The following is a 27,833-nucleotide window of genomic DNA, read 5'->3' on the forward strand; positions in this document are numbered from 1 at the left end:
ACAACCATCCAAACATATGAATACTTATAAGATGCTTGCAATTTTCCTCTTCATTTGTTCCGGTTGTGAGTCCAATAGGAAGGGCCAAAATAGGTTCAAACACTCAGGTGAAACTATTAGTAGAAAATTCCATGAGGTGCTAGATTGTGTGGTGACGATGGCTGAACACTACTTGAGACCAACCAATCCTAATTTTCCCACCGTCCACAAGAGGATTCAGAATGATAAAAGAGCATATCCACACTTCAAGAATTGCATTGGTGCACTTGATGGCACTCATATTCGTGTCTCTCTTTCACCTGATGAACAAGTCAGGTACATTGGAAAGACGATTTGCTTGCTGTTTGTGATTTTGATACGCGTTTCACCTATGTGGCTGCTGGTCAACCGGGGTCTTACCATGACACAAGTGTATTGTACCATGCATTTGAGGCAGATGAAGATCACTTTCCACATCCTCCAGAAGGGAAGTACTATGTTGTAGATACGGGCTATCCTAACCGCCCGGGATACTTGGCTCCATACAAAGGTGAAAGATATCATTTGCCCGAGTGGCATAGAGGTATGGAACCTAATAGTCCAAAAGAGAAGTTCAATCGAGTGCACTCGTCTGTTCGTAACATTATTGAGCGAACATTTGGACTATGGAAGATGAAATGGCAAATCTTGTACAAAATGCCTAAATATGCCATGCACACACAAAAAAAGATTGTTGCTGCTACTATGGTCCTCCACAATTTCATTCGTGAGCACTCAAGTGGTGATGTGGATTTTGCTAACTTTGATCGAGATCATGACTTTGTGCCTACAATCCCTGATAGGTACAACAAGTATGCAGTGTCACCATATGCCTCTGATGATTCAACAACTGAAGCAAGTTTTCTTACCATGGATGGATTTCGTGATAGAATAGCAACATCTCTTTCTCTAGCTTGGAATTAGAATCTAATGTTAGTTTAGAAGGTTAGATGAAGACAATGGCCTTGTAATATTTTAGTAATTTTGATGAGTACAATGACTCATTTCTCAGTAACTGGGCGAATATTTTAATTTCCTTTGATGAATTAACGGCAAAAACAATGTACATATGCTTCATTATGCTCAACAAACATACATTCAATAAACAGGGGTAAGAATGTCTTTCCACACTCAAAAACCTATTTTCTGGAGCTGTGGACACCAATCTTACCAAACACTAAAAAACTCCGGAACAGAGTTGTTCCACCCTAAAAAACTCCGGAACAGAGTTGTTCCACCCTAAAGTTCTGGAGCAGAGCAGCTCCGGGACGGAGCAGAGCCCTACCAAACACGGCCTTATTATAGCGGCTGATCTCAGGATCTCCACCCACTGACCCACTTCGTACCGAGGAGGGACCGATGCACGATGCGTGTCCCATCGGACGGTCGAGGCATCGCACTTACAGGTGGAGTAGAGCAACTGGGACTTAGGCTTGATTTTGTGAGGGGATATATTGGGCCAAGATTTATATTCTAAGGCTGGCCGGGCCGGATCGTGTTGGGTTTCTCCTTCACATTGGGCCTACAATTAAGCCCATTGAAACACCATCGCGTCGTCGCCACCTCTATAAAAGCCCATTCATCTCTGGTGGCGGAGAGGCGGGGTTGCCCTAACAACCCGGGGAGCCACCGGTGTCTCCTCCCTCCCCGCGAGCGAATGGCGGCGGGCCTCAGGCCATCGCGTACAAACGCAGCGCGGCCGCGCTCGCGGGGCTCGCCGCTGCACACGCATAAGTGCACCCGCCTCCTCGAGCCTGAGACGAAGCCCAGAGAGGCACACGAACCGAGGGAACCAGCCCGCGCGCTGCGCCATGGCCCTCTCCGAGAGCTCGAGGAATGCGCTGCTCCCCGGCTTCCTCTACGCGGCCCCTGCCACCGCCTCCCCGTTTGCCGCCGCCGGTGGCGTGGGCGGAAGCGCGGTCGCCGCTCCGTCTGCGGGGGGGCCCGCGGTGTGGCCGAGGGCGCCGAGCGAGCCGGGCCGGAGGATCGAGATGTACACGCCGGCGTTCTACGCGGCGTGCACGGCCGGCGGCGTCGCCAGCTGCGGGCTCACGCACATGACCGTCACGCCGCTCGACCTCGTCAAGTGCAACATGCAGGTGAGCGTCTCTGGTGGCTTTGTTCTTCTAGTGGGTGGTGTGTGTTCCTTAGTGATCTGGATGCTGTTTCGATTCGGATCAAATGTTTGGGGGCCTGCTTCAAATCCTCACTGTTTTTCATTTGCGAGGTATAGAAATAATCGAAAATCGTTTTATTGATGCATCTGTGTTTACTGCATTGCTCGTATCTCTTTGGCCATTTGATCCATTTCATGATTCCTATGTCTAGATTTGAATTTGACATTAGTTGTTTGATGCCACATGCCAGTATGTGATACTTGAAGCTGTTACTGGTATTCTGTGGACCCGTCAATAATTATGCCAATCAAATTTTCGTGACAGTTGAAATGCATACTGATTACTAATGGAACATTGTATGGGTTGAATTTCAGATCGACCCGGCTAAGTACAAGAGCATCACTTCTGGTTTTGGTGTTCTGTTGAAAGAGCAAGGCGCCAAGGGTTTTTTCAGAGGCTGGGTACCCACCTTGCTTGGATACAGTGCTCAGGGAGCATGCAAGTTCGGTTTCTACGAATTCTTCAAGAAGTATTACTCAGACATTGCTGGACCTGAGTATGCTGCCAAGTACAAGACTTTGATTTACCTTGCAGGATCTGCTTCAGCTGAACTCATTGCAGATATTGCCCTCTGTCCAATGGAGGCTGTGAAGGTTCGCGTGCAAACGCAGCCTGGCTTTGCAAGAGGTTTGTCTGATGGTCTTCCCAAGTTTGTGAAAGCTGAAGGCTATGCTGGGTGAGTTGAAGCATTGCGTCAACTCTACTTTTGTACCTGTGTCTTCACTTTTCTGACACTATGTGGATATATGCAGGCTGTATAAAGGAATTGTTCCTCTATGGGGCCGACAAATTCCTTGTAAGTGCATATTTCCCGTTCCATTAATTTCTTTCTGTTTATTTGACATATGTGGTATGTAATTCTGGAAAGCAAGTATCTTTGTCCTCTAGAAATGCTTATATTTTCCGTAGTTATAATGTTATATGTGATGTCAGTGATGCAATGGAAATACATTAATAATGTCACTAATATTGTCCCTATGATATTTTAACACACTTATGATATCATGCATATTTATGATCATCTCATAGTTCTGTTTGACACACATGATGTGATTCAGTGCATATATTTCTTGAGATCACAATGTGATCAGAATGCTTAAGTCTGCACATGAATATTTCCACCTTGCTAAGTTTTTTTTTTGGGATCACCATTTATGAGTAATAATTTCATTTCTTACTGATGATGAGTCTTACCATCACATCGCTGATCTCTCATTTTTTTATTAAGGTATAAATTGATAGTTTTGATAGAATAATTTTGGTGCGCATAGTTCTTCTTGAAATCATATAATGTTTTCAAGATTTTATGTGCGCATATATATAATTTTACCACACTGCTTGAGTCATCTCCATAATTATAGCTGGACCTAGACTCCAATGACATGGTGTATATTTATTTAAGAAATTGTTGTGCTCTTGAATTCATGGACTGAATAATGGACTCAGTTTCATATGGATGACAAGTCTTACTGGCATTATTCTCTTTTTGTATGCCATTTTTTATTATTCTGGTGCACATAGTTCTTCTTGAAATCGTATATGGTTTACAAGATTTTATGTGTGCATAAACAAATTGTCCACACTGCTTGAGTTTTCTCTACTACACTAGAGCTAGACTCCAATGAAGTGGCGAACATTAAAAGAAGTTAGTTTTATCTTGTTGAGATTTAGCTACATGTCTATTTTAGATTTGCATCTTAATCTTCAGTTATGAGGAAACATCCATGGCTGTAAAATTACGGCGATCATTTGCAGGGTGTTTTTTTTCCCCTGCACATAGTTCTTCTTGAAATCATACTATGATTTTCAAGATTTTATGTGTGCACATATAAATATTCCACACTGCTTGAGCTATCTCTGTTGTTATGGAGCTAGACTCCAATGAAGTGGTGTACATAGGAAAAGAGCCTTGCAGGTTTCTTTTTTAGAGAGTTTGCTGCCATTTGATTTCAAATTTGCGTAATGGTATTCAGTTATGGGAAATTGACATCCAACCATATAATGTTTTGGTGATGCTCTGCATGTAGTTTTGTCTTGATGTGGCTTATTGTACCTGTTCCTGCATGCTTGGGCGTTACTTTCTTGCACATAGTTCTTCTTGGAATCACATAATGATTTTAAAGATTTTATGTGTACATATACAAATTTACCACACTGCTTGAGCTATCTCAGTTATTATGGAGTTAGACTCCCAATGAAGTGGTGTACATTAACCTAGTTCTCATTATAAGTACCCTGGAATAAACATACTGTCTGCAGTGCAATGCATGATTCTTGGACACTGCTTCATGGTTTAAAAGGTGTCGCCTAGTCGTCGCCTTGGTGTCCGGGCGCTAAAAATTTCTGGGCGTACAGGTCGCCCAGCTCTGCATGCGTAAGGTGTCTGCCTTGCTTGATTTGGCGTCCGAGAGTTGCCAAGGTGGCCCTGGCGGATGCTTTACGAATGAAAAAACAGGGGGCGCGGGAGAAAATCGGGTGGAAATCGCTCCTGTGCGGAACTTTGTGCCTTCTGCCTGCTGCGCGGGGAGAAACTGAGGGCAAGAGATAAGGGCAGGAGGTAGGGAAGAGAAAGGAGAGAGAGGAATTAGATCTTCTAGAGGCTAGAGCCGCCAGAGCTCCGTAGCTTTCCTGCCCAGTGAGATCCCGCCAGCGCATCGAGTCGCGGCGGACCAAATCTCCAACGAATCGCGGGTGCGTGGGCGCAGCCCAGCCATGGACGTCGCACATCTCCGCCCGTCGCTCCTCGCATCCCCTCCAGTAGCTCGATTGGAGCCCAGCCATCCGCCAAATTGAGCAGTACTGCTCCACCCTGCCTTCTTGCTGTCCGCCTGCTTCAAATCGCCTTCCTGCAGGCCCTCAGTTCCGACCACTGTTCCTGCTGGCCCCCATGTCCGACCTCCCTTCCCTCTAGGCATTAGAGACTAGTTTATGGCTAACTGGCTTTTGAGAGATGAGACATTAGACATTTTAGAATTGCTATCTTACTACTAGTAGTCTAGTATTCAGTAGCACTACTTATTATGCTTAATATTTTCTAGATACTTATGTTAAGTATTGGTAATATCAAGGTCCGATTAGCTTCTGAATTTTAGTGGCATTATATTTTAAGATGTTTGTATGGCGTCGCCTAGGCGTCCAGAAGGGCTCGCTCGCCTCGCCTCGTCTTACCACCTTTTAAACTATGATTATAGTGGGGTTTAAACTCCTGTTTTGCTTGCATTGATACAATGGCCACTGAAACTTATCGCAGAACTAGATTTTTCTCGCATGTAGGGTGCTTGCATTGAGCTTGCTTGCTTCTGGCGCACGCTTCTTTTTTTTTTTTTTGCTTTGATATTGTGTTAGTATGCTGTTGCACCCAACTTTTATTGTGAATCTTGAATTTTAAGAAGGCCTGTGCACCATCTTATGATTTTACTTAATGCAGACACTATGATGAAATTTGCCTCTTTTGAGACGGTTGTTGAGATGATCTACAAATATGCCATCCCTGCACCCAAGAGCGAGTGCAGCAAGAATCTCCAGCTTGGAGTGAGCTTTGCAGGGGGCTACATCGCTGGGGTGTTCTGCGCCATTGTTTCTCACCCAGCTGACAACCTCGTTTCCTTCCTCAACAATGCTCAGGGGGCAACTGTAGGCGATGTAGGTTTCCAAGATATCATCTTCTGCTCAGAATGCATGTTATCTTGGATATTTAACTTACCAATATAACTTATTGCTTGCACAGGCTGTGAAAAAGATTGGCCTAGTGGGGCTATTTACCCGTGGGCTGCCATTGCGGATAGTGATGATTGGCACCCTAACCGGAGCCCAATGGGGTATCTATGACGCTTTCAAAGTCATGGTTGGACTGTAAGTATTTCTCTTGTTTTTTGGTTGATACTTGCTCCTCGTCAATATTAGTCCTAGATTTTTAGTTCATGATAGCTTAACGGGTCTAAATTTTGTTTGTCCAGGCCAACTACTGGTGGCGTTGCTCCAACTCCTGCTGCAGCTAAGGCCTGATCCTACATTGCCTTACTTCAAACAGCAATTTTGGCGCCAACCTTGATGATGGCCAAGCATCTCCTCTTTCCCTGTCTTTCAGAGCGATTCTTTAGTTCTTTTAGGAACGCCTAACTGCGTGCCTGCTAAAATTTCAGATGAGCCACAAGCTCAGTACATGGTGATAACTTGAAGAAAAGAGATTTAGGAACATGTTTAGTAGATGGTCATCAGGTGCATGATGACTGCCGTGGAAACCATGGCGTCCTTTTCTTTTTTGCATGTCATGATTCTGGAAACACAAATGATATGCCGTCACTGTGTCCAGTGGATCTACCATTTGATACTTCCGTGAATGAACACAAAGGATTGCGATGCTCTTGTGTCTATATGCTGCTTGTTTCCTGGTACCCTTCGAACCCGTGCGAACTCCTTCCCTTTCCTTACAAACGGAAGGCTGGCGCCCAGCCGCCCAGGCCACAACTTGGTATCCGGGAAATGCTGAGGATGCCAAAGTGGTTTGCCATTTCTGACCATGGCGAGGAGACTAGGAGGGTTGGCAGTCCCATGGCAAAGATCAAATATCCTGGAACAGTCACTCTCAGAACCGAGGCCGACGTCAGGGGAATCCGATGGAGCCATACGCCTCCTGCCATCCTGGCGAAAGATCTCCAAACTCACCTATGACGTAGCAACTTGCCACGTCTACTCGCGAGCTTCTTAAGTTGTCTTGCTGATCTTTTGTGGCATCCTAGTACGTACTACATAAACGTCTGTTGGCTGCATGAGCTTGGCTTAAGATTACAACAATCAAAACCCAGGTGATACAGGATTTTGCAAGCGCGGAGAGAATATTATCCGTCAGTACTCGGTAACTCGGTCACTGTGGTCTCAGAGTTCCCTCGGTAAACTGGTGCCATTAAATACCCATACCAGTATTCAAGTAGAAGGTGGTTGTAACACACAGATAACTGGAACAAAGCTGGAACTTGGGACTATTGATCTTACCCCAGCTGCAGCTGGTGGTCTACTCTGCAAGCTTAAAAAAATTAGTTCAACTTAACTTTATGGGCGCTTCAATTGTTTTTACTCTTAGGCAACGGTTTAGGGGGAATATATTTCCCCAAAAAATGCCACAAATGGGAGCAGTTTACTCTTAGACGACGGTTTAGTGGAGTTAGTAATCTGATGATTTCACTTTAATACTCTCTCTGTTTTAAATTGTGAGTTGTTTTTGACAAATTTAGATACATAGTTTTTTTTATGCACCTAGATAAAACGCCATGTCTAAATACATTGCATATATTTAGATATATCAAAATGATCTACAATTTGAAATGGAGGGAGTAGTGTACATCATCTACAGTACATTTTAAATATTTTCGAGAGTTTTTAAGTATTACCTATCTACTGTTGGGTCGCACGGTTAGCTACAGAGTTGCCACCACACCGGAGGCTGCCCGCAGAGGATATTGAGGACATGGCAAGATAAAATCCTGGTCCAGCACGATCGGATTTTCCAAATGGGATAAGGTGATTGGCTCCGGTTCATCCTCCACTTAGCACCACCAGTCCTCTCCAGCTCCCGTCTGCTCTCCTCCCTCCACGCCCCGTGCCCGATGGCAAATTCTAGAAGCAAAGCTGCACGGCGGCCTTAACACCTCCTCCCTCCACCGCTCCAGTTCCACCTGCCCAACGCCTTCTCCTACGCGAGCTTCCTGGCTTCCCCTAAGGCAGCTTAATCAGCTACAGCTCGGTGCGCGCGCGCGCGATCGCGGCGCGGCCATGGCGCTGCTGTCCACCACTTCCCCCGCCAAGGCGCACTTCTCGGCGCTCTTCCCCAGCCACGACGAGCCGCAGCACGGGCACGCGCTCCCGGCCCCGCACCCGCAGTGCTCGGGCGCCGGGAGGCGGCGGCGGGCGCGCGGCAGGCTGTCGGTGTCGGCGGCAATGCGGCCTCCGGACGCCGCGTTTGCCGCGCAGGCGCCCGCGCCGGCGGGGGGCAAGAAGAAGGGGGAGAAGCCCCGGGTGCTGGTGGCCGGCGGCGGCATCGGCGGGCTGGTGCTCGCGCTGGCGGCGCGGCGCAAGGGGTACGAGGTGACGGTGTTCGAGCGCGACATGAGCGCGGTGCGCGGGGAGGGCCAGTACCGCGGGCCCATCCAGATCCAGAGCAACGCGCTCGCCGCGCTGGAGGCCATCGACATGTCCGTCGCCGAGGAGGTCATGCGCGCCGGCTGCGTCACCGGCGACCGCATCAACGGCCTCGTCGACGGCATCTCCGGCTCCTGGTACACCCATTCCCTTCCCTCTCATCTCTCAGCAGCTTCACCTTCTTCCTGTTCGCTCGCTCAGTAGCTGCCGCGTGCGCTCTGCTCGCGTCTTCGCATCTGCCGTCTGCTACGCCCTACCACTACCTGGAAACGTGGTATTCAATTCGGTTACCCTGATAAGATGGCGGTTCGCACGAGCTCGCCGCGCAGCAATCGATTCTTTGCTGCGGTAGTCTAGTCTCCGAGTCCACGTGATTTTATTTAGGCGTGCGCGACGTCACCTGTGCCAGCGCGCTGCCTGCCGACCTCGGCACGATCGCCACACGTGGTGCGTGCGGCGCACAAAGCCAGCCAGGGCCCATTTCAATTTCAGGGAGGAAGCACCGTGCCGCCCACGGCGAGCCGACCAAACCATCGAGTTGCCGGCTTGCCGCTGCCAATTCGCCCCGGGGGGTGGGGGGTATGGGCGCGCGGCGCCGTGTCCCCTGGGCCCTGGCCATCGCGGGCGAGGCCTGGTCGGCCGGTAGACGGCGCTCATTTCCTTTCCCAATCAGCGACCCCGCCCCCACCCACCCAGCCACCCGGGGCGCTCTGCGCCGAGCGGCGAGCAACCCGCGGCCGCCACGTACCGTGCCCACCCCGGCCGCCCAGCCGCACCGAGGAAGCCTCCACCAATCCGCGGGCTGGCTCGTCGGTACGGGCACCTCCTGAACTAGAGGCCGAAAGCTCCACTCAGCGGCGAATTCCATTCTCCTCAGGCACTGGCAATCTGCCATAGTGCCATAAAATTCGTTATCTTGGCGCAGGGTGCATCCATGGGGACACGCCTCTGATCTTGTGCTTCAGAGATCACGAGCTTCCTCCTCTCTTCCAGCTCCCAACTCTCCAGTCAACCCGATAACCAATGCCAAATCGCCAACATACTCGAGCAACTGAGCAACGCATGAGCTCCTGAGCTGAGAACTGAGGTTGACTCCAGCTTCGACCTCTGTGACTCGCCGGCGACGCGGTAGCAGAAACAGCCACCTCGCAGAGCTTCCATCCCACCACCATGCCGAGCACCACGCCGGCCTCTAGGACGGCGATCTCGCTCCCCTCCGCCTCCCCGGTCTCCCGCCGCGGCAGCAGGACGCTCCGCCTGCTCGCGCTCCCCGCCCCGCCCGCGCCGCGGCGAAGGATCGGCCTCCCTCCTGGACGCGCGAGGCGCCCGATGGCGGCCGTGGCCAGCGCGGCAATGCCGGCGCCAGGGCCCAAGGCGCGCGTCCTGGTGGCCGGCGGCGGCATCGGCGGGCTGGTGTTCGCGCTCGCCGCCAGGCGGAAGGGGTTCGAGGTGCTGGTGCTGGAGCGGGACATGAGCGCCATCCGCGGTGAAGGGAGGTACCGCGGCCCGATCCAGCTGCAGAGCAACGCGCTCGCGGTGCTCGAGGTCGTCGACGCCGCCGCGGCAGACGAGGTCATGGACGCCGGCTGCATCACGGGGGACCGAATCAACGGCATCGTCGACGGCGTATCTGGCTCCTGGTAAGGGAGGCAGGGTCGTCCCGGCGCCAGAGAAAAAGCTCTGGCTCTAAGTCACCAATAATTTGATTGTTTTTGACGCTGCGGCGAGAAAGATTTGGCTTTTTTTGCAAGTTCGAGTGGAATTTAGTGTGACAAGGATCCACTGGTCTGTAGTATTGGCAGTTTGTACGAGCCAATTGGTAGTTGACTAGTCGTTATGCTCTCCTGCTTTAGTAGATCATAGCTTCTATCGTTGACGCGCAAGCCTCCTACTTGTTCTGAAAGAAAAAACTCTAAATGCCGAAACAATTTCGGCTCCTATTTAACAGTGTTGATGTGAATGTGATGTCAATCCTATCATGCTTAGTTGACCGCATTTGTTTTGCATTAACATGGCTGCAAGCTACCAATTTGTGGTAGCTGAGGTCGGTTTTCCCTTATCTAAAAAAAATTGTTTTGCATCAACATGCTACTTCACTTTGCTTGATAGCCTTAAGATTGCAATTCCTTTGCTGGAGGCATTCATTTGACAGTGCCAAGTTGATATTCAGGTACTGCAAGTTTGATACATTTACCCCTGCAGCTGAGCGGGGGCTCCCAGTCACGAGGGTCATTAGCCGCATGACGCTGCAACAGATCCTTGCTCGTGCAGTTGGCGATGATTCTATATTGAATGATAGCCATGTAGTCGATTTTATAGATGATGGCAGTAAGGTGAGTGAGAAATTATACTTTTGTTTCCATTCCAGCTGAAATTTGGCTTAAAGGTGTTACCAGTTTCTAACACTGTAGTATTTGTCGGATGAGTGTAGGTTACTGCCATATTGGAGGATGGTCGGAGATTTGAAGGTGATCTTTTGGTCGGTGCTGACGGAATATGGTCAAAGGTAATGTAGTGAGTTCACAGTTTTGGTCAGAAACAAGCTCAGAAGAGGCCTGATTTGCTTGAGGTTTCCTTCACTGGATAGGTGAGGAAGACACTATTTGGGCATTCTGAAGCCACTTATTCAGGTTACACATGCTACACTGGAATTGCAGACTTTGTGCCTCCTGATATTGACACAGTTGGGTATGTTTCGTGGATCCTGGAATTATTAATGTTATTTTCAAAGATTGTGAACTTTCATTGGGTTATAACAACACTCTCCTCTCTTTTTCTCTGTTGAAGGTACCGGGTATTTCTTGGTCACAAACAATACTTCGTCTCTTCAGATGTTGGTGCTGGTAAAATGCAATGGTATGCTTTTCATAAAGAAGAGGCTGGTGGCACTGACCCTGAAAATGGTGTGTGCTTGGAGTGAAGTTTTCGTGCATATAAGTGAAATGGATTCTTATTGACAATAACGACACTACTTTTATGTGCCCAACATGCTTATCATCTGCTAAACATTGACAGGTAAAAAGAAACGATTGCTCGAGATATTCAGTGGTTGGTGCGACAATGTCATAGATCTGATTAATGCAACTGAAGAGGAAGCAATTCTTCGCCGTGACATTTATGACCGCCCACCTACTATGAATTGGGGAAAAGGTCGTGTGACTTTACTTGGTGATTCTGTCCATGCTATGCAGCCAAATCTGGGTCAAGGTGGCTGCATGGCTATTGAGGTATGAAATTTCTTTGCTTGTCAGGGATATGGAATCACAATCAATCTATCATAATGGTGGTTATGTTTCTTGTACAGAGATAATTGCACTAACACCCTTGCTCTTGTCTTTATAGGATGGTTACCAGCTGGCTGTGGAGCTTGAGAAAGCCTGGCAGGAGAGTGTCAAGTCCGGAACTCCTATGGACATAGTTTCCTCCTTGAAGCGGTAATTACTTCGTATATTGTAGCATGCTAATTGTTTTTATGTAGCATTGATTTAAATTTCCACTTGATAATTCAATGCTTCAATTGAATCCAACTTCAAAGCCATCCTTTTCTTTCATGGTTTTTGATGTGTGATATACTGTTCTGTACTATTTAGTAAATTGACTGACCATTTTTTCGAGACCGTGTCTGAGTACGTATTTCATTAAGAGGAAGTAAATTGACTGACCACTGTTTGCATACTGGGGCTGCAGTTATGAGAACGAGAGAAGGCTGCGTGTTGCTGTTATACATGGATTGGCAAGAATGGCAGCAATCATGGCAACCACTTATAGACCATATCTGGGTGTTGGTCTTGGACCTTTGTCGGTATGTCATAAACTTACACAGCTTTATATTAATTAATGCACAGGGTTCTTATTCGTCTGTCAGCCAGATTGAAACTTAATTTTCAAGTATACTACCAACGAATTTATTGGATTTCTGAAATAAAGGTTCTTAATTAGATAGGTTATCTCATTATCATCCTCCTAAGAGGATCACAGTTTAACTGCATATTGAAATCACTTGGACTCCATGCTAAGATTATTCACCTGTAGTTTTTGACCAAGCTGCGGATACCACATCCGGGAAGAGTTGGTGGAAGATTCTTCATCAAGATTGGAATGCCTGCGATGCTGAGCTGGGTGCTTGGTGGCAACAGGTGCATACAAAAGTTTGGCTGCCGTCATTTGTTCTCATTTCAAGCATATATGTAATAGCAGTATGTTTTTATTGGTTTTAGATGCCCCATCCAAACAAAACCCTGCCCCAATTCTCTCCTTAGTTCCTGTTTACCATATGTTACTCTACAGAGATGAAACTTTTTATTGATGTGCAGTTCAAAGCTAGAAGGAAGAGCTCTAAGCTGCCGGCTTTCGGACAAGGTATGTTTCTGAATGAACTACAAAATGAGTTGGTACCATCCCTTATTCTCTACTGACATTTAGCATCATGCTGAAGGCCAACGACCAGCTTTATCGATGGTTTGAGGATGACGACGCATTGGAAAAAGCTATGGGTGGAGAGTAAGCTCTTTGTTTTTTCTAGTTATATGATAGTTAAAACAGAATGCTTGATTTGTTCCTTGATTTCAGCACCTTTGCCTAAACCATTCCCTAAACTACTATTATTTGCAGATGGCACCTCTTCCCCACAAGTGAAGGAAACAGCAATAGTTTGCAGCCTGTTCGTTTAATCAGGGATGAACAGAGGACAATCTCTGTTGGGTAGGTCTAAATAGCAAATCATTTTCTTTCCTAATGGCAATCAATCAAGGCTTCTTGGAATTAAAAATGCATTTTCTTTTGCAGAAGCCGGTCAGATCCCAGTGACTCTGCATCTTCCTTGGCATTGCCCATGTCGCAGGTTAGTTAAGCAGAAAGACACAATGATTTTTTTTAGTGCACCTTCTTTGGGATTTTGCATTATATAAAGCTTTTTTTCAATAAACATGCAGATATCAGAAATGCATGCTACCATTACATGCAAGAACAAGGCTTTCTATCTGACTGATCTCGGAAGTGAACACGGCACATGGATTACTGAGTAAGTCCTGAAAGCAGTATTGTTCCATGCTCTTCCTCTAGAATTTCATTAACAATATTGTACTCAAATCAACTTCATTTGACTATCTAGCAATGAAGGAAGGCGTTACCGTGTCCCACCAAACTTCCCGGTTCGTTTCCACCCCTCTGATATCATTGAGTTTGGTTCCGATAAGAAGGTAGCTCAACTTCACTCCCTCTTACCACCTACTTTTTTTCTTCACATTTTGGTTGGTTCCCCTGATGTGGCAAGTTATTCAGTTGAATGCTTTTCTTCTGAATTCTGAATGGACTTGTGGGAAATTACAGGCCATGTTCCGGGTGAAGGTGCTGAACACGGTCCCATATGAGTCCGCAAGAAGAGGGAAGCAGCAGCAGCAGCAAGTCCTTCAGGCAGCATGAATGGAGACATGAGCGACCACTTTTATCATCAGCCACACTGTACTGTACAGCATTCAGTAAACGCAACACTGCATCAGGGGAAGGATATAGAAGATACGTCAAAAATACAGGAGTGATTCTTGCATCCATCCAGATGCCAAATAGGATTTTGAGTACTAGCACCTAACGGATTGAGCTTGCAGTTCTACGAGAAGAACTGAGTTGTACAATAGGGATAGGCAATTTAGCTGTTGCCGGATGTGTACATTGTTGTACCATCAAAGAAAATACTGTACACCAAGAAGGCATATTGTAATGACCGCACGAACACAGTTACACTGATAATGTAATGTATACGGATTCTATAGTTCTTTAGCATTGAGTCAGATAATACATGATGTGTTCTTCCTGAGCGGTATCTCGTCGAAACACTGGAATTTCTTTAACATACAAGAGGCTTATATATTACATCAATTAAATTGGGAAAACAAATTATGCATACATAATTTATGCAATTTATTCAACTCACAGGAGACCACTCCAGAACTACTTGAAACAGGTTTTTAAATTACATAGATGAAATTGGGAGCAGTATCTATGCATATATAACTTATGCATTTTATTCAACTCACGCATGATGGTGATTATTGCAGAACCACTTGAATGGGAGTAGCAGCGCAAGGAACACTATCAACAATCTGGTCCAGTATTTTGACCTTCTCCTCATTGACCCATTGGTATTCGTGTGTCACCATGTCCCAGTCCCAGCAACCCCTGTCCTGAACATGACCATTTTTGTACAAGGAAACATGCTGCAACAACGTTGATACTTAACAAAGTTAACAAAGTAAATCTGTCTCTCTGTTCCCTGAAAATTAATTATCACCAACTCCTTTAGCTGATTATGGCAGAATCCAGAGGGTTGCCACGAAATGTCATCACAAGGCTCCTCCTCCCATGGGGTAATATGGATGTGAAGACTCTCGAGGCATGGCGCCGCCTCGATGAGGAGGCGGGGCCAAGAGACATCCCAGGATGAAGGCACATCAGCAATCAGAAGCCTCCTGAGTTTAGGTAACAACAATGTGGGCCTCCAAGGTTTGAACCATCTATCATACCCAGTGAAGCGTACGACAAGGTTGGTTATTCCCGGGGTTCCTCCAAGATACTGATTGAGGTCATAATCAGTTTTAACGCAACAAAAGCGGGTTTTTGTGACACCATGGCACGAGTTGATATTCAAGTGTGTGAGGTACAGGAAGGAGCTAAGCTTGTAACTCACACTACTTTGCACAACAGCCATGCTCTCAAGCATTGGTAGCGTGTACAGCTTGATCAGCCCAAACCAGCAATCCTCCACGATAAGCTGCTTGATCTCTGATTTGGGGGAGTGGACAGCCACAACGCCTAGGTTGAACGAGCAGGACTTGAGGTGCAGTGCTTGTAGCTGAGGGCACAAGGTGAAAATAGCTTCATAGGCTGTGGTTGGAGTGGACTCTGGCAAATCTTGCAAGACCAGACTGGTGAGCGCATGGAAGCCCTTCAATGGCGGAATGTAACAGGCGGAATGTAACAGGCTGCCAGCTTCAAACTTCTTAGTCGGGACTTGTGTGGATTATTGCAGAGACCATGGTGAGGGAAACTGTGAGCATCCTTTCACCGGAATGTACTCTTAGCTGAAACCTCCAGATCTTCGACCCCCCATGAATCAACAGCCATAGCTATCAATCTGTTGATGCCGCTTGAACAATGGGTGGCATTGGCAAAGAACTCAAGCCGCAGCGTTCGGACAACCCGGGGGCCCAGACCACCTCTGTCCTGGTCATCATCCGCGTCGAGGAAGTTGTTGATGGATGAGGCCATAGCACGCATGGCACGACGCTCATACCGCTCAATGGTGGCTCGAAGCACTTTGAGATTGACGTCGAAACCATAGGTATAACGAGCGGCTTCAACGCGGATACGGATGGACTGGTGGTAGCGCGCCGGGAGTATGTCACTGACCCTGAAATCGAGGGCGTCGAGGCAGCGGGGGAGGCCGGCCCAGCGCTTCGAGAGGGTCGCGGTGGCTAGCACCGTGCGGGTGTCGAGGCGCTGCAAGATGAGGAGCAGTAGGTCGTCGGTGAGGGCGCTGAGGCGGTCGTGGTCGTGGCGGCAGGACGCGCGCAACCCGCGTCGCCGCCGCGGTACGAACCCTCTCTAGAGATGGCAGAGCTGAGGCGGGGGCGGTGAACTGGGCGGAAAGCGGCGGCGGCGCGCGTATCTGGTTGCCTGGGCTTGCGACCGCGCGGCCCCCCGACGGCGGGTGGAGGATGGGCGACGGCAAGGGTGACTGGCGACGAACCTGGTGGGTGGATTGGGCGGCAGGGCGCCAGCGATGGCGGTGGCCGCAGCAGGGGTCGCCGGTCGGGGCAAATCGTAGGATAAAGGAGTGGGAGGCGGCAGGGCGGATCCGCCGGCGGGGTGGCTGGGTGAAGGCCGATCCGGACTGGCTGCTCCGGGGAAGCCAGCGGATTCCGATCCGGAAAGAGGCGCCGGTGAGGTAGCGAGGACGGTGGCAGCGGAGGCCCAAACTCCGGAATCGCACAAGGCAACATCGAGGCATGTAGAATGGGCCGCACCAAGCAGGCCGACAGACGCGCGCAGACAGGCCCGGGGACTTTGAGATGTCGTCGTCGAATGTGAGTTGTATCTCTCCCCGTCGGAGGAGGAGTTCGTCCACGAACGACGAGAATCTGACCAGGAGACTGGAGGTGCATATTCTGGCAAGGAGCGCCATTTTAGATTCTTTTCGCCGACGTGTTTGGCTCATTTGTCCGCCTGATGGCGTATGTACTCAGCACTTTTGTCAGGATTTAGGTTCCAATTTGCGTGCGTGTTAGAATTTGGGTTCCAATTCGCGAGATGAGTTTCCTACCCCTCAAAAAAAAGAAAATCTAATCCTCCACAAGCCCAGAGAGATGCCAACCAACAACGCCGAGGCCGGCGGCGGCCGCCGGGGGACCCTGGCCAAGGTCTCCCTCTCGTCGGTCTCGGCCGCCATGGCGGAGGCCTCCACCTACCCCTTGGACGCCCTCAAGACGCGCCTCCAGCTCCACCGCAGCCCCGGCGGCGCGGGCGGGGGCGGCGTGATCCGCGTCGCGGCCGAGCTCGCCCGCGACGGCGGGGTGTACCGGGGCTTCTCCCCCGCCGTCCTCCGCCACCTGATGTACACCCCACTCCGCATCGTGGGGTACGAGCATCTCCGGTCCACCCTCGCCAGCGGGGGCCGGGAGGCCGGCGTCGCCGAAAAGGCGCTCGCCGGGGGACTCTCCGGCGTTTCTGCGCAGGTAAAATTTTCTTTGGAACTTAGGAAAGGTCACTTTATGTTCCCGTTAGATCAATGTTCAATCAAACGATGCAAATACAGTGGTCACAGAAGGTGGCTTGGACTCGATAAAAAATTCGAGCGAGTTATGCGTAACAAGTATCTGATTCTACGTGTGATTTGTAGATAACTTGCGATGTCCTCGCACTCATAATGTGAGCAGTGCGAAATAACAACATGCAAATACAGTGGTCAGAGAAGGTGACAAGAAGAAATCAGGCGAGTTCTGAAAAACAAACCTGCAATTCCAAGTTAGATTTGCAGATAGATTGTGACGTCGTCACTATCACAGTTTTATTAGTGATAGATAAAAACATATTTCGGGTTAGTAGGCCCTGAACTTTGAAATGGATGAGAGATACAGCAACATGTTGATCCAAAGCTCCAAACCATAGTTGATTCACCTGATTTGAAGCTTCGCAAGCTGTTCATTTCAAACAATGCTGGGAGAGGCGCTTTTAATTGATCCCTGCCATCAATTAATCATCAGCCTCAATGTTGAAGTAGTGTGGTGGATGATAAAGCAGCACACCCTCAGTCATGGATTTGTTTAATTGTTGTATAGCACAATGAGTCAGTGACTACATTAAGCAGTAGCAGTAGCAACAAGCCAAAAACTTCAGTATATGCACCAGCCATATCACTACCTATATGCGCTTGCATTCTTCAACACCCATAGTATGATCATTCGCTTCCAACAGCTCTGGTCCTCCCCAACAGTTGGCAGCTGCTGACTGGGTGACAGGGACAGCTTGGCAAAGGTACTTACCACAATCAGATCCCTGACACTGCTGCCTGGGCCTTGATGGACTATCAGATCCATACAGAGACTTGTAGGGAGCACTAAGGTGCAGGGTTTCAGGATCAAGATCTAGACCTTGTATAGAGGTGCCTCAATGTGATTCATGCATAGTGATGGATGGGGTGATAGGAGGAGCTGGTGTTTCCCATGTTGGTGAGTGAATATTGTTGAAAAAAATATAGAAAGATGACTCAACTAGCAGTTTTGTGCAGGCCTAAATTTAGTCCTCATTAATAGATTTACCAATGGAACTGGAAACAAAATAGACATCCTAAATAGGTCCTTATGTTGAGGGCTTTATCTATTTGGTTGAATGGGAACGAATAGGTCAGCACATAAGCATACCCATCTGTCATCTATGCTTGACTTGGTTTTTTCCGGAGCTCATTGGAGGAATAGGAATAATCAGATACTCAATTTCTTTTAATGATAACATGATATTAGTTGAAGTGTGATGTGACTTTCCAAAATCATATTTTGTATGTTTTATGTAAAAGTTGCTAGCTGCTAAAATTTCTTAGCTTCACCATTAGTAATTTTATTCCTGCTATTCTGCAGTGCAGGTGGTAGCGAGCCCTGCTGACCTCATAAAGGTAAGGATGCAAGCAGACAGCAGGTTGTTAAGCCAAGGTATTCAACCACGGTACTCTGGAATCACAGATGCCTTCACAAAAATTATACGAGCTGAGGGCTTTCTGGGACTTTGGAAGGGGGTTGTTCCCAACGCACAACGGGCATTTCTTGTCAACATTGGTGAATTGACGTGCTACGATCAAGCAAAGCATTTCATCATTCGCAAGCAGATATGCGATGACAATCTATATGCTCACACATTGGCCTCTGTCGCGTCTGGACTGTCCGCGACAACCTTGAGCTGTCCAGCAGATGTGATCAAAACTAGGATGATGAACCAGGGGAAGGAGGGCAAAGCTCTATACAGGAATTCTTACGATTGTTTGGTCAAGACCGTCAGACATGAGGGCATAACGGCTTTGTGGAAGGGTTTCTTACCCACATGGGCGAGGCTTGGCCCATGGCAGTTTGTGTTCTGGGTTTCATACGAGAAATTGCGCCGTGCGTCAGGTATTTCATCATTCTGATCTGATAATGGTGGCTGGATTTCATATGAGAGGCTCTTAGATCACGGAAGTTTACATTTCTACACCTTCATTGCGGCTTCATGTAGGATACAACGCTTTATATGCGTATTTACTTGACTATGGGCATGTATCCTTATTGTCTCTGAGGGAAAATGCAGATGAAATTGCTATGCCTCACCTTGTATTTTGACAGTCTACAAAACTCCCATAATTTGGGACACACTCATTTGTCATCTATATAGAGGCTTATTCATAACGTTTAATTAATCACTGTATACGAGAGTAAAAAAAAGAATGTGTGATGTATGGAACTAAATAACAGTAGCTCATGACTCCAGCAACTGGACACCCTCCGGGAAGTCCTCGCAGTGCCGGATGTGCTGGACCATCCTGCCGGTGTCACATCTGGCCTTGGCCCGGCAGTCGTAGTTGGGCGGCCTGTGGAAGCACGGCTCGATGGTGGGGGCCAGCCGGCACGGCGTGTTGGGCGCCTTCCCGTGGTTGGGGCGCATCAGCACCCACGGTCTCAGCCCGGCCAGCCCCTGGCTGACGTACCCGAACGTCGAGACGCCGGAGGTGACCACCACGTCGGAGAAGCTGAGGAGCACCATCTCCGCGAGCGCCTTCTGGTTCTGCTGCTTGTCGCCGATGTGCTGCTCGCCCAGGTGCGTCGGCTGGAACACGCTCACCGCCTCCCCGGCCGCCGTGCCGTGCTCGTGGTACAGGTTCCTGAGCATCTCGGAGTACTCTCCGTGCAGCGACACGACGACCACCGCCTTGCGCTTCGCCGCCGCCTGGCCGCCGGAGCCCCCCGTCGAGGCGTTGGCCGCGGGCGCGACGACGGCGGGCAGGATGTTCTCGCGTTGCGTGCACTTGAGGATCTGGGCGTAGAACTCGTCGGTGGAGATGGGCGCCCACTTGAACGTGCGCACCTGGATCCCCACGCGCTCGTCCGCCTTGGCGAAGTAGGCGCCGTGGTACCGCGCCACCATGTCCCACACCGTGTTGCTCGGGTGGAAGAGGTAGCGGCCGAGGTGGTGGAACACGGCGTCGCGCCGGGGGAACATGCGCGCGAGCTCCCGCTCGAACCGCGGCATCACGAACAGGCCCGGCACGAAGTAGTTGTCCGCCTGGAACACGAGCCAGGGCACGCGCCGCAGCTGGGCCTGCACGTCGTCGCAGAAGAAGAGCTTGTCCTGGGCGTTATAGTTGTGCACCAGGTGCACGTACAGCCACGGTGCCCCGCCGCCGGGCGCCTCGCCGCGGCCCAGCGTGTTGCCGAGGCTCTCGGGGGTGTCGATGGTGAGCTTCACGCGGGCGGGGAGGTCCCCCCGCGGCAGGATCCACGTGGAGCCCGGGAACGGCTCGCAGAAGAGGTCGTCGAGGTCGCCGCGGCTGCCGTCGAGGAGGAGGACGCGGTCGGTGAGCAGCGCGTAGAGGAAGCCGGCGGTGATGGAGAGGATGCGGTTGCCGAGGCCCGCGTTCGGGGTCCACACGAGGTAGCTGCACGAGGGGGCCACGTCGTCGCCGCTGGAGGCCTTGGGCGGCGCGCGGAGGCGCTCGACGGCGCGCGCGTAGGCATGGGTGCCGGGGCCGCAGAGGCGGTGGAGGGACTCGTACCGGCGGAGGGCGAAGACGAGGTGCGGCGAGAGCGCGTGCAGGGACGCCCGGCGATAGCGCGCGGCGCGGTAGCGGCTGAAGCAGGAGCGATCGTCGAAGTCCGGCGAGAGGAGGCCGCCCAGGAGCCTGTCGCTGGGGTCCGGCACCGTCGCCAAAGGGACGGCGCCTTGGTCAGACACTGCCGTGCACAGAGAAAAATGTAGATTAAGCAAGCGCTTACAATTGTATGCGAACGTCGCCTACCTAGTTATCACTAAACCATGACAGAGGACATATACCGGCGTTCATGACGACGCGGACTCCGGCCGAGACCCATGTCCCGGCGTCGCTGGAGGGCGTCCACCGGGCGCCGAAGAGGACGGCGGCCATGAGCAGCACGGCCGCCACGATGGCCGAGGTCAGCAGCACCGTCGTCGCCCGCACGGCCGACGATCTGCTCCTGCCGGCGAGCTGCGACCGTGCCGCCATGCTGCCACGACTCGGCCTCCGGTCCGCCGCTGATCAGCTGCCTAGCATGAACTGCCATCTTCGTGCCTAATTATGGATCGGAGCTATAGCTAGCTTGCACCTCGAGGACGCAAGGTGGTGCGCCCGCTGGACTGAGGCAAGCGACAGTAGCTGCAGGGCTTCAGGGTCAATGCTTCGATCGTGGCGAAGCCGGATGCACCACCAGGACACCACCATCAATAATACAGCGCTGTGAACTGTACGCAATCCGAGCATGATTTCGGTGGCAGGACCCGTCCCGACTGTCCAATTTTAAGCAGCTTGGTGAATCAGCAAAGAGGCATGCATGCAGACCATTTCGTCTCTTATCCTAGTAATGCTTCGTCCATATTGTCAAGCCCTCGAGAAGCTCCTTACTCAAGAACCAAGGCACCTTTACACCCAGCTCGTACAAATGCTTGGTCAAGGAAGTTGGCCGAACCTGCTGGCATGTCAGCGTATTTTACAATGCGCACATGTAAAAGGCTGCCTTGCCCGAGAATCAACGTTGTCGTCGTCAAGACCTCACAACACCCTCCGTGTATACGCTCCCTGCATCTCAACAGGTTTGTCGAATTATGAACAATGTAATCCCCAACGAACTCTTTTCCCACTGTTATATCAGCTAGTTATCCAAGTATACTAGAAACTGTTGGCCACTTGTAAAAGAAATGTTGAGAAAAACTAGTACTCTTGACTTCTTGTAGTGGAATCCTAGGATAGATTAGTGTTCCATAAACTTTATCTAGCTGCCCCTAATTATTAAAGTGAATTGGTTTTGTTTGCTCAGCTAATTCGGAAAAATGATACGTCCTTCCGTATTAGGAAAGGATTTGTTCCACGCCATGCAAGCCTCCCATTCAACACAACATGCAATGCATGCGGCCATATGCTTGCACGCCACATTTTTTGGCACCAGTTAACAAAACAATAGGCGTGAAAACTAAGATCACTCACAGTGCAAGTTTCATGAGGTTTTATTTGTATTTAATAAGGTGCCACACTAGCAAATTAGATGACGTGATATGATATTTGATGAGAGAGATGGCAGCAATTTCATCAGGATGAAACTCGTTGCACACGGTTATCAATATTTTGGAAATAGTTTGAAACTCCTATTGAGAGAGTTTGGTTTCATCTCCACTCATTTCATGCACTATTATTGGTCATTTAATTAAGTGCAGCATTAAAATAATACACTAGCCTATAAAATCGTGAAATAAAACGCTCTATTGCGAGATCTAGTTTTATTCATCAACTCAAATGCCCTTAGTAGATGATATGGTACTATTGAAAACTGCGTAACAAACTTTTGAGAATGACCTAACATGTGAAAGAGTTAACTTGCACCATATTTTACTAAGGTATTGGCGCAAGAAAAACAACAAAGGGCCTGATGCCATTTTATACACCCGCCAGGGGCCCTGGCCGCTCAATCAATAATGAAACTATGCACCACCCAGATAAAAGTGTTGGCAGACCTTAAACTCTTTACTTCTTTCTTCACCCATGGCCATCAAACTAAATGCACACCAAATCAGGGATGCAAGGCTATACCAGACCTCAATATGCAACTAGCACTCTGTCGGTACATACGGACAGGGGTACCTCCTGCTAGGGTGTCCAGACCCTTAGCGTCTCGCTGTCGCCTCACGGGAGGGCGCGATGATGTCAGGCTCCGGCGTGTGCGTCAAGCGCATCGTGGTGGGCGCGCGCCACCACATGCTCGACCGTCTATCCTCCATCATCGCTAAGAAACTGCTCAACGACCAGAAGGTCGTAATAGTCCGCTACGAGGAGATCGGCATCTCCACGGGCCTAGCCCGTCAGGGAGCCATCTGACAGTCTGTCCGCCCTGATAGACACAAGGTTATCGGTGACCTCACCCTTGTCCTCTAGGAGACGGGACGTACAGCCCGGACCCGACAGCTGGGATCGTGGTCTCCGGACCTCCCCCCCGGGCTCGTATAGGTCCGGCGCCCCCACGTGCCCATGAGGACAAGGTACTTGGGGGTGGCCTCCACAGGCCCGGACCCCCAGGGGGTCCGGTGCTGCCACGTGTGGGAGCCAGACCCCTATGCGCCCGTCTCTCCAATTGGCCTCGGGGGCCCGGACCCCCCTATTTCCTCCGGGAAGGGGTCCGGCGCCGCCACATGCCGCCGCGGAGGCAATTGCAGGGCCGGCCCTACCACGTGCCTGTGGCAGAAGGCTCTCCGCGGGACGCCAGCCCAACAACCGCATTAAATGCGGGTGGGTGGGCTTTCCATGCCCAAATCAAAGCATGGTCTGCCCAACTGACACCACGGTAAGCCCGCTTGTTACTAAGGCGGCGCGTCACTGTGCTCTGCCCGCAGGCAGACGGCGTGTAGTCACATCACGGCACCGCGCATGGGTGATGATGGCCTGCTGCAGGTGAGCCGAGGCGTGCGCTGCAACAGTGTGCGGGGAGGCGACGGTGTGGCGGGTCAGCGCTGCTCCTTCGCCTGTCAGAGGGTCCTGACCTAACAGTGGCAGCACGGCTTCCACTGTTGGGTAATACTGACAGCAGTCACTGTGCCGGCAAGCCAGCACACGGCCATATCTTGGCTGTAGATACGCACATCAACTTCTCGATTGTGAGGACTACAGAGAGGAGCTGGAGATGAAGATCTCTATATCTTTCGTAGAATAGGCTCCTGTTGGTCGGGCCCACCTGTCGGAGCCCCACACCGTGTAGGCACGCCCTTGGTCTATAAAAGGGAGGGTGCACCCGTTAGAACGGAAGGTTTTGGATTAGGTCTCACACACAGCTTCCAACTGCTAAGTCCCAAGCTTTCTCAAGCAATACAACACCAAGTGGACGTAGGGTATTACGCTCCGGCGGCCCGAACCACACTAAATCCTCGTGTCCTTCCTGTGTTCATTCGCCTATCGATCAAGCGCTCCTAGGTCTTCCCCAAACTCTTCCTTGACTAGGATTAGGCGGGTGCATTCCGCCACCCGGCTAGAGATTTCCTCCGACACACTCCATGAAGATTTGAAACCCAAGATGCAGTCAGGGAGGATAGGCTAATTCATCCACTATTATGAATACCAAGGAATACAATTAGTTCATGGACAATTGAATATCTACTTTGAATACATCTAGTTCATTATGCCTGAATAAAGTATAAATTTATTTAAACTCGTAATGTATAATACAACTAGTTACAATTGGATAAATATAGTGTATAATATACCACACTTTTATAAAATCATCGCGTCAACGTTATCATGTGATAATACGGATATATTTGCTTGTTACATCATAAATATAATAGTTCGTCACTCCACCAACTGCACACCCTGCGGGAAGTCCTCGCAGTGTCTGATGTGCCGCACAATCCTGCCGACGTCACCGTTGGCCCTCGCGCGACAGTCATAGGTCGGCGGCGCGTGGAAGCACGGCTCCATGGTAGCGGCGTGCCGGCACGGCGTGTCGGGCGCCTTCCCGTCGACGGGGGTCATGAGCACCCACGGTCTCAGCCCCGCCAGCCCCTGGCCGACGTATCCGAACGTCGAGACGGCGGTGGTGACCACCGCGTCCGAGAAGCTGAGCAGCACCATCTCCGCGAGCGCCTTCTGGTTGTGCTGCTGCTCGCCGGATCGCTGCGCTCCCAGGTGCGTCGGCTGGTACACGCTCACCGCCTCCCTGCCCGCCGAGCCGTTCTTGGGGTACAGGTCCCTGAGCTTCTCGGAGTACTCGTCGTGCAGGGACACGACGAGCACGGCCTTCTGTTTCGCCGGCTGGCCGTCGTTGAAGCCCCCGGTGGCGGCGGCGCCGTGGACGGGCAGGATGCCCTCGCGCTGCGAGCAGTTGAGGATCTGGCCGTAGAGCTCGTCGGTCGAGATGGGCGCCCAGCGGAACTTGCGCACCTGGATGCCCACGCGCTCGTCCGCCTTGGCGAAGTACTCGTCGTGGTACCGCGTCACCATGCCCCACACCGTGTTGCTCGGGTGGAAGAGGTAGCGGCCGAGGTGGTGGAACACGAGGTCGCGGCGCGGGAACATGCGCACGAGCTCCCGCTCGAGCCCTGGGATCAGGAACAGCCCCGGCACGAAGTAGTTGTCCGACTGGAACACGAGCCACGGCACGCGCCGCAGCTGGGCCTGCACGTCGTCGCAGAAGAACTGCTGGTCCTGGTGGACCTTGCTGTAGTCGTGCCGCAGGTGGACGTACAGCCATGGCGCCGCGCTGGGGTCCTCGCCGCGCCTCAGCACGGAGCGGAGGCTCTCGTGGTGTCCTGCGGTGAGGTGCCCCATGCCGAGGATGGGGAATTTTTCATCTTCTTCCAGGATCCACGTGGAGCCCGGGAACGGCTCGCAGAAGAGGTCGTCGAGGGCCCCGCCGCTGCTGTGGAGGAGGAGCACGCGGTCGGTGAGGAGAGCGTAGAGGAAGCCGGAGGTGATGGTGAGGATGCGGTTGCCGAGGCCCTCGATCGGGTTCCACACGAGGTAGCTGCACCCGGCCGCCGAGGACGACGGAGCGGCCGATGCGTTCGGCGCCGCGCGCAGGCGCTCGACGGCGCGCGCGTAGGCAGGGGTGCCGGGGCCGCAGCGGCGGTGCCGCGACTCGTAGCGGCGGAGCGCGGAGACAAGGTGGGAGGAGATGGCGTGCACCGACGGCCGGCGGTAGAGCGCGGCGCGGTAGCGGCTGACGCAGGAGTTTTCATCGAATTCCGCCGCGAGGAGTCCTCCCAGAAGCCGGTCGCCGGGATCCGGCACCGTCGCCAACGGACCGGCGGTGCCCTGGCCGCTCTGGTTGGACACTACCATGCACGCAGAAAACAAGATCAAATCTTTTTTTCAAAAAAAAAAGAAGCCGTTGCGTGCACGTTGCTTGGCTAGTTCATTCATGCCTGCAGATGCTTCTAAAATTCATGTACGTAGAAGATATAGAGCACACACACTCACAGTCATGTTTAGCACATTAATCGCAACAAAATAAAACATGTTTAATTTAAACCGTGGGTCACGTGTCAATAAGAACATACGTCGTGCGTACCGGCTTTCAGGACGTCGCGCACCCCGGCCGAGACCCAGGTACTGTTGCCGCCCGAAGGCGTCAGCCGGACGCCGAAGAGGACGGCGGCCATTAGCAGCGCCGCCGCCACGCTCGCGGTGACTACCAGCACCGTCGGCCGCGCGGCCGCTCGGTACCACCGCCGGCGTGCCTCCAGCCCACGGCACGGCGACAAGTGAGATCGTATCGCCTTGTTCTGATCCATCACTTGGCTGCCTAGCTAGGAACGCGAACAAACTTTGCTGCTGGCTAGCTGCTAGAGCTATATGCTGTGTGGTTCGGCAGCCTGTGATCCGGCCGGCCGGCTCACTGCACTCTGCCTGCTGATGGAGCTAGGGATCGGCGTGCTTAATATTAAGTGAGAGAGCTTGCAGCTTGAAGACGACGCAACATGTAGTAGCTACGATAGACTTGCTGGGTCCACTACTACAAAATCGTTTTTGTAAGAACGCCTTGTTTTCCAAGTGTGGTCCAAAAGGTAACTTCCATCCTCAGAAATATATTTTTAGGGGCGGATGATGTCGTTACCCGCCTCTAGAAATGCCCACCATGTTTAGGGGCGGGTGACGTCATTACTCGTCCCTAAAAAGTTATTTCTAGAGGTGGGTGATGCTACCACCCGTCCATAAAAATGGTGACCATTTTTAGAGTCGTGTGATGGCGTCTCCATCCCCTCAAAATGGTCCCACGCAAAAAAAATTCATAACTTTTTCAAACTTTATATCATGTAAAACTTTGTAGTTGATAACTTTTTCATTTAAGGTCATTTAATAATTTAAAAATTATTATAAGTTCTCAAATTTTAAAATCCAGAAAAATTCAAACAGCCTTGGATGTAGAGTAGTTCCATATCAAATTTGTAGTGGTAAGATCTAAGATTTATAGTTTATACATTATTTATTTAAGACCGTTTAGGATCACAAGAATATTTAATAGTTGTGCCCTACATGCTATAACTATACAGTATCTCGTACAACTCAAGTAATACTTTGAGGTTTTCATAATCTTAACCTTTATATACACTAAAATATACTTGGCATATTTTTTTCCGTGTCCATAGTTCACAATAACCATAGTGTAGAAATTTCATATTTTTTACTTGTTTTTGCTATATTTAAAGATTTAAATAAATTTTCATAATAAAATAGAAAGTATTTTGAGGAGCGGGTGATGGCGTTACCCGCCCTTGGAAACGAATTTCTATGGTGGGTCTCCTGTAAATCGATTTCAGAGTTAATACAAAAGAATAGCATACCTCATAGAAACATAAGTGACGTGTAGTGTAGTGGAGAGCAGGGTACATGCGAGCCTTGAGATAAGCGGTTCAAACCCCAGTTTATGTAACTGTGCATATTTGTCAAAAAAATTATACCTTGATAGTAGAGGGGTTTGCGGTGGTGGCCGATTTGGGATAGTTTTCCTTTTTATTTTGCTGTTTTCGAGTTTTTTATTTTTTTTATTTTTTGGAAATTGCACCGCCCCTACAAATTGATTTGCAGGGGCAGGTGAGCCCATGAACGCCCTCTACAAATGCATTTGTAAGTGCGGTCGCGTTATCCGTCCCTGCAAATAGCTATTTTTAGCTACGACAAACAGCGGCGGGTACCGCATCCGCCCCTAGAAATGGTCTTTTAGTAGGGGTCAATGCTTCCACTGCAAGAAAAATGACCTTTCATTGCGTACGTTA

The 27,833-nt window shown here is 50.3% G+C and overlaps 6 protein-coding genes and 1 pseudogene across 6 annotated transcripts; 4 read left to right on the forward strand and 3 right to left on the reverse strand.

The window, feature by feature from the left end:
- Window positions 1-1,325: 1,325 nt before the first annotated feature.
- LOC112901409 (mitochondrial phosphate carrier protein 3, mitochondrial-like) lies at window positions 1,326-6,556 on the forward strand. Its single transcript, XM_025970324.1, has 6 exons — window positions 1,326-2,117; window positions 2,510-2,871; window positions 2,948-2,991; window positions 5,623-5,837; window positions 5,923-6,047; window positions 6,152-6,556. The coding sequence occupies exons 1-6, from the start codon at window positions 1,830-1,832 to the stop codon at window positions 6,198-6,200; spliced, it is 1,083 nt and encodes a 360-aa protein (XP_025826109.1). The 5' UTR covers window positions 1,326-1,829; the 3' UTR covers window positions 6,201-6,556.
- Window positions 6,557-7,964: 1,408 nt separating this feature from the next.
- LOC112899746 (zeaxanthin epoxidase, chloroplastic-like) lies at window positions 7,965-14,097 on the forward strand. The gene is made up of 16 exons (XM_025968344.1): window positions 7,965-8,467; window positions 10,501-10,663; window positions 10,762-10,836; window positions 10,918-11,018; window positions 11,118-11,233; window positions 11,346-11,557; window positions 11,673-11,764; window positions 12,018-12,132; window positions 12,363-12,466; window positions 12,644-12,689; window positions 12,766-12,830; window positions 12,942-13,031; window positions 13,116-13,170; window positions 13,262-13,350; window positions 13,441-13,528; window positions 13,659-14,097. The coding sequence occupies exons 1-16, from the start codon at window positions 7,965-7,967 to the stop codon at window positions 13,749-13,751; spliced, it is 2,007 nt and encodes a 668-aa protein (XP_025824129.1). The 3' UTR covers window positions 13,752-14,097.
- On the forward strand, window positions 8,475-10,325 carry LOC112899750 (zeaxanthin epoxidase, chloroplastic-like). Its single transcript, XM_025968350.1, has one exon. The coding sequence runs from the start codon at window positions 9,501-9,503 to the stop codon at window positions 9,972-9,974; it is 474 nt and encodes a 157-aa protein (XP_025824135.1). The 5' UTR covers window positions 8,475-9,500; the 3' UTR covers window positions 9,975-10,325.
- A 70-nt stretch (window positions 14,098-14,167) lies between the features above and the next one.
- On the reverse strand, window positions 14,168-16,509 carry LOC112900719 (annotated as a pseudogene).
- A 4-nt stretch (window positions 16,510-16,513) lies between these two features.
- LOC112899749 (mitochondrial uncoupling protein 3) lies at window positions 16,514-19,262 on the forward strand. The gene is made up of 2 exons (XM_025968349.1): window positions 16,514-17,059; window positions 18,463-19,262. The coding sequence occupies exons 1-2, from the start codon at window positions 16,691-16,693 to the stop codon at window positions 18,997-18,999; spliced, it is 906 nt and encodes a 301-aa protein (XP_025824134.1). The 5' UTR covers window positions 16,514-16,690; the 3' UTR covers window positions 19,000-19,262.
- LOC112899748 (galactoside 2-alpha-L-fucosyltransferase-like) lies at window positions 19,246-21,252 on the reverse strand. Its single transcript, XM_025968348.1, has 2 exons — window positions 20,898-21,252; window positions 19,246-20,797 (listed from the first exon to the last, which is right to left on the reverse strand). Exons 1-2 carry the CDS (start codon window positions 21,085-21,087, stop codon window positions 19,326-19,328), a joined length of 1,662 nt encoding a protein of 553 aa, XP_025824133.1. The 5' UTR covers window positions 21,088-21,252; the 3' UTR covers window positions 19,246-19,325.
- Window positions 21,253-24,243: 2,991 nt separating this feature from the next.
- On the reverse strand, window positions 24,244-26,455 carry LOC112899747 (probable fucosyltransferase 7). Its single transcript, XM_025968347.1, has 2 exons — window positions 26,129-26,455; window positions 24,244-25,892 (listed from the first exon to the last, which is right to left on the reverse strand). The coding sequence occupies exons 1-2, from the start codon at window positions 26,349-26,351 to the stop codon at window positions 24,409-24,411; spliced, it is 1,707 nt and encodes a 568-aa protein (XP_025824132.1). The 5' UTR covers window positions 26,352-26,455; the 3' UTR covers window positions 24,244-24,408.
- Window positions 26,456-27,833: the final 1,378 nt, after the last annotated feature.

This window comes from Panicum hallii, chromosome 7, assembly GCF_002211085.1.
Source record: "Panicum hallii strain FIL2 chromosome 7, PHallii_v3.1, whole genome shotgun sequence".
In the NCBI taxonomy this organism is placed as follows: domain Eukaryota; kingdom Viridiplantae; phylum Streptophyta; class Magnoliopsida; order Poales; family Poaceae; genus Panicum; species Panicum hallii.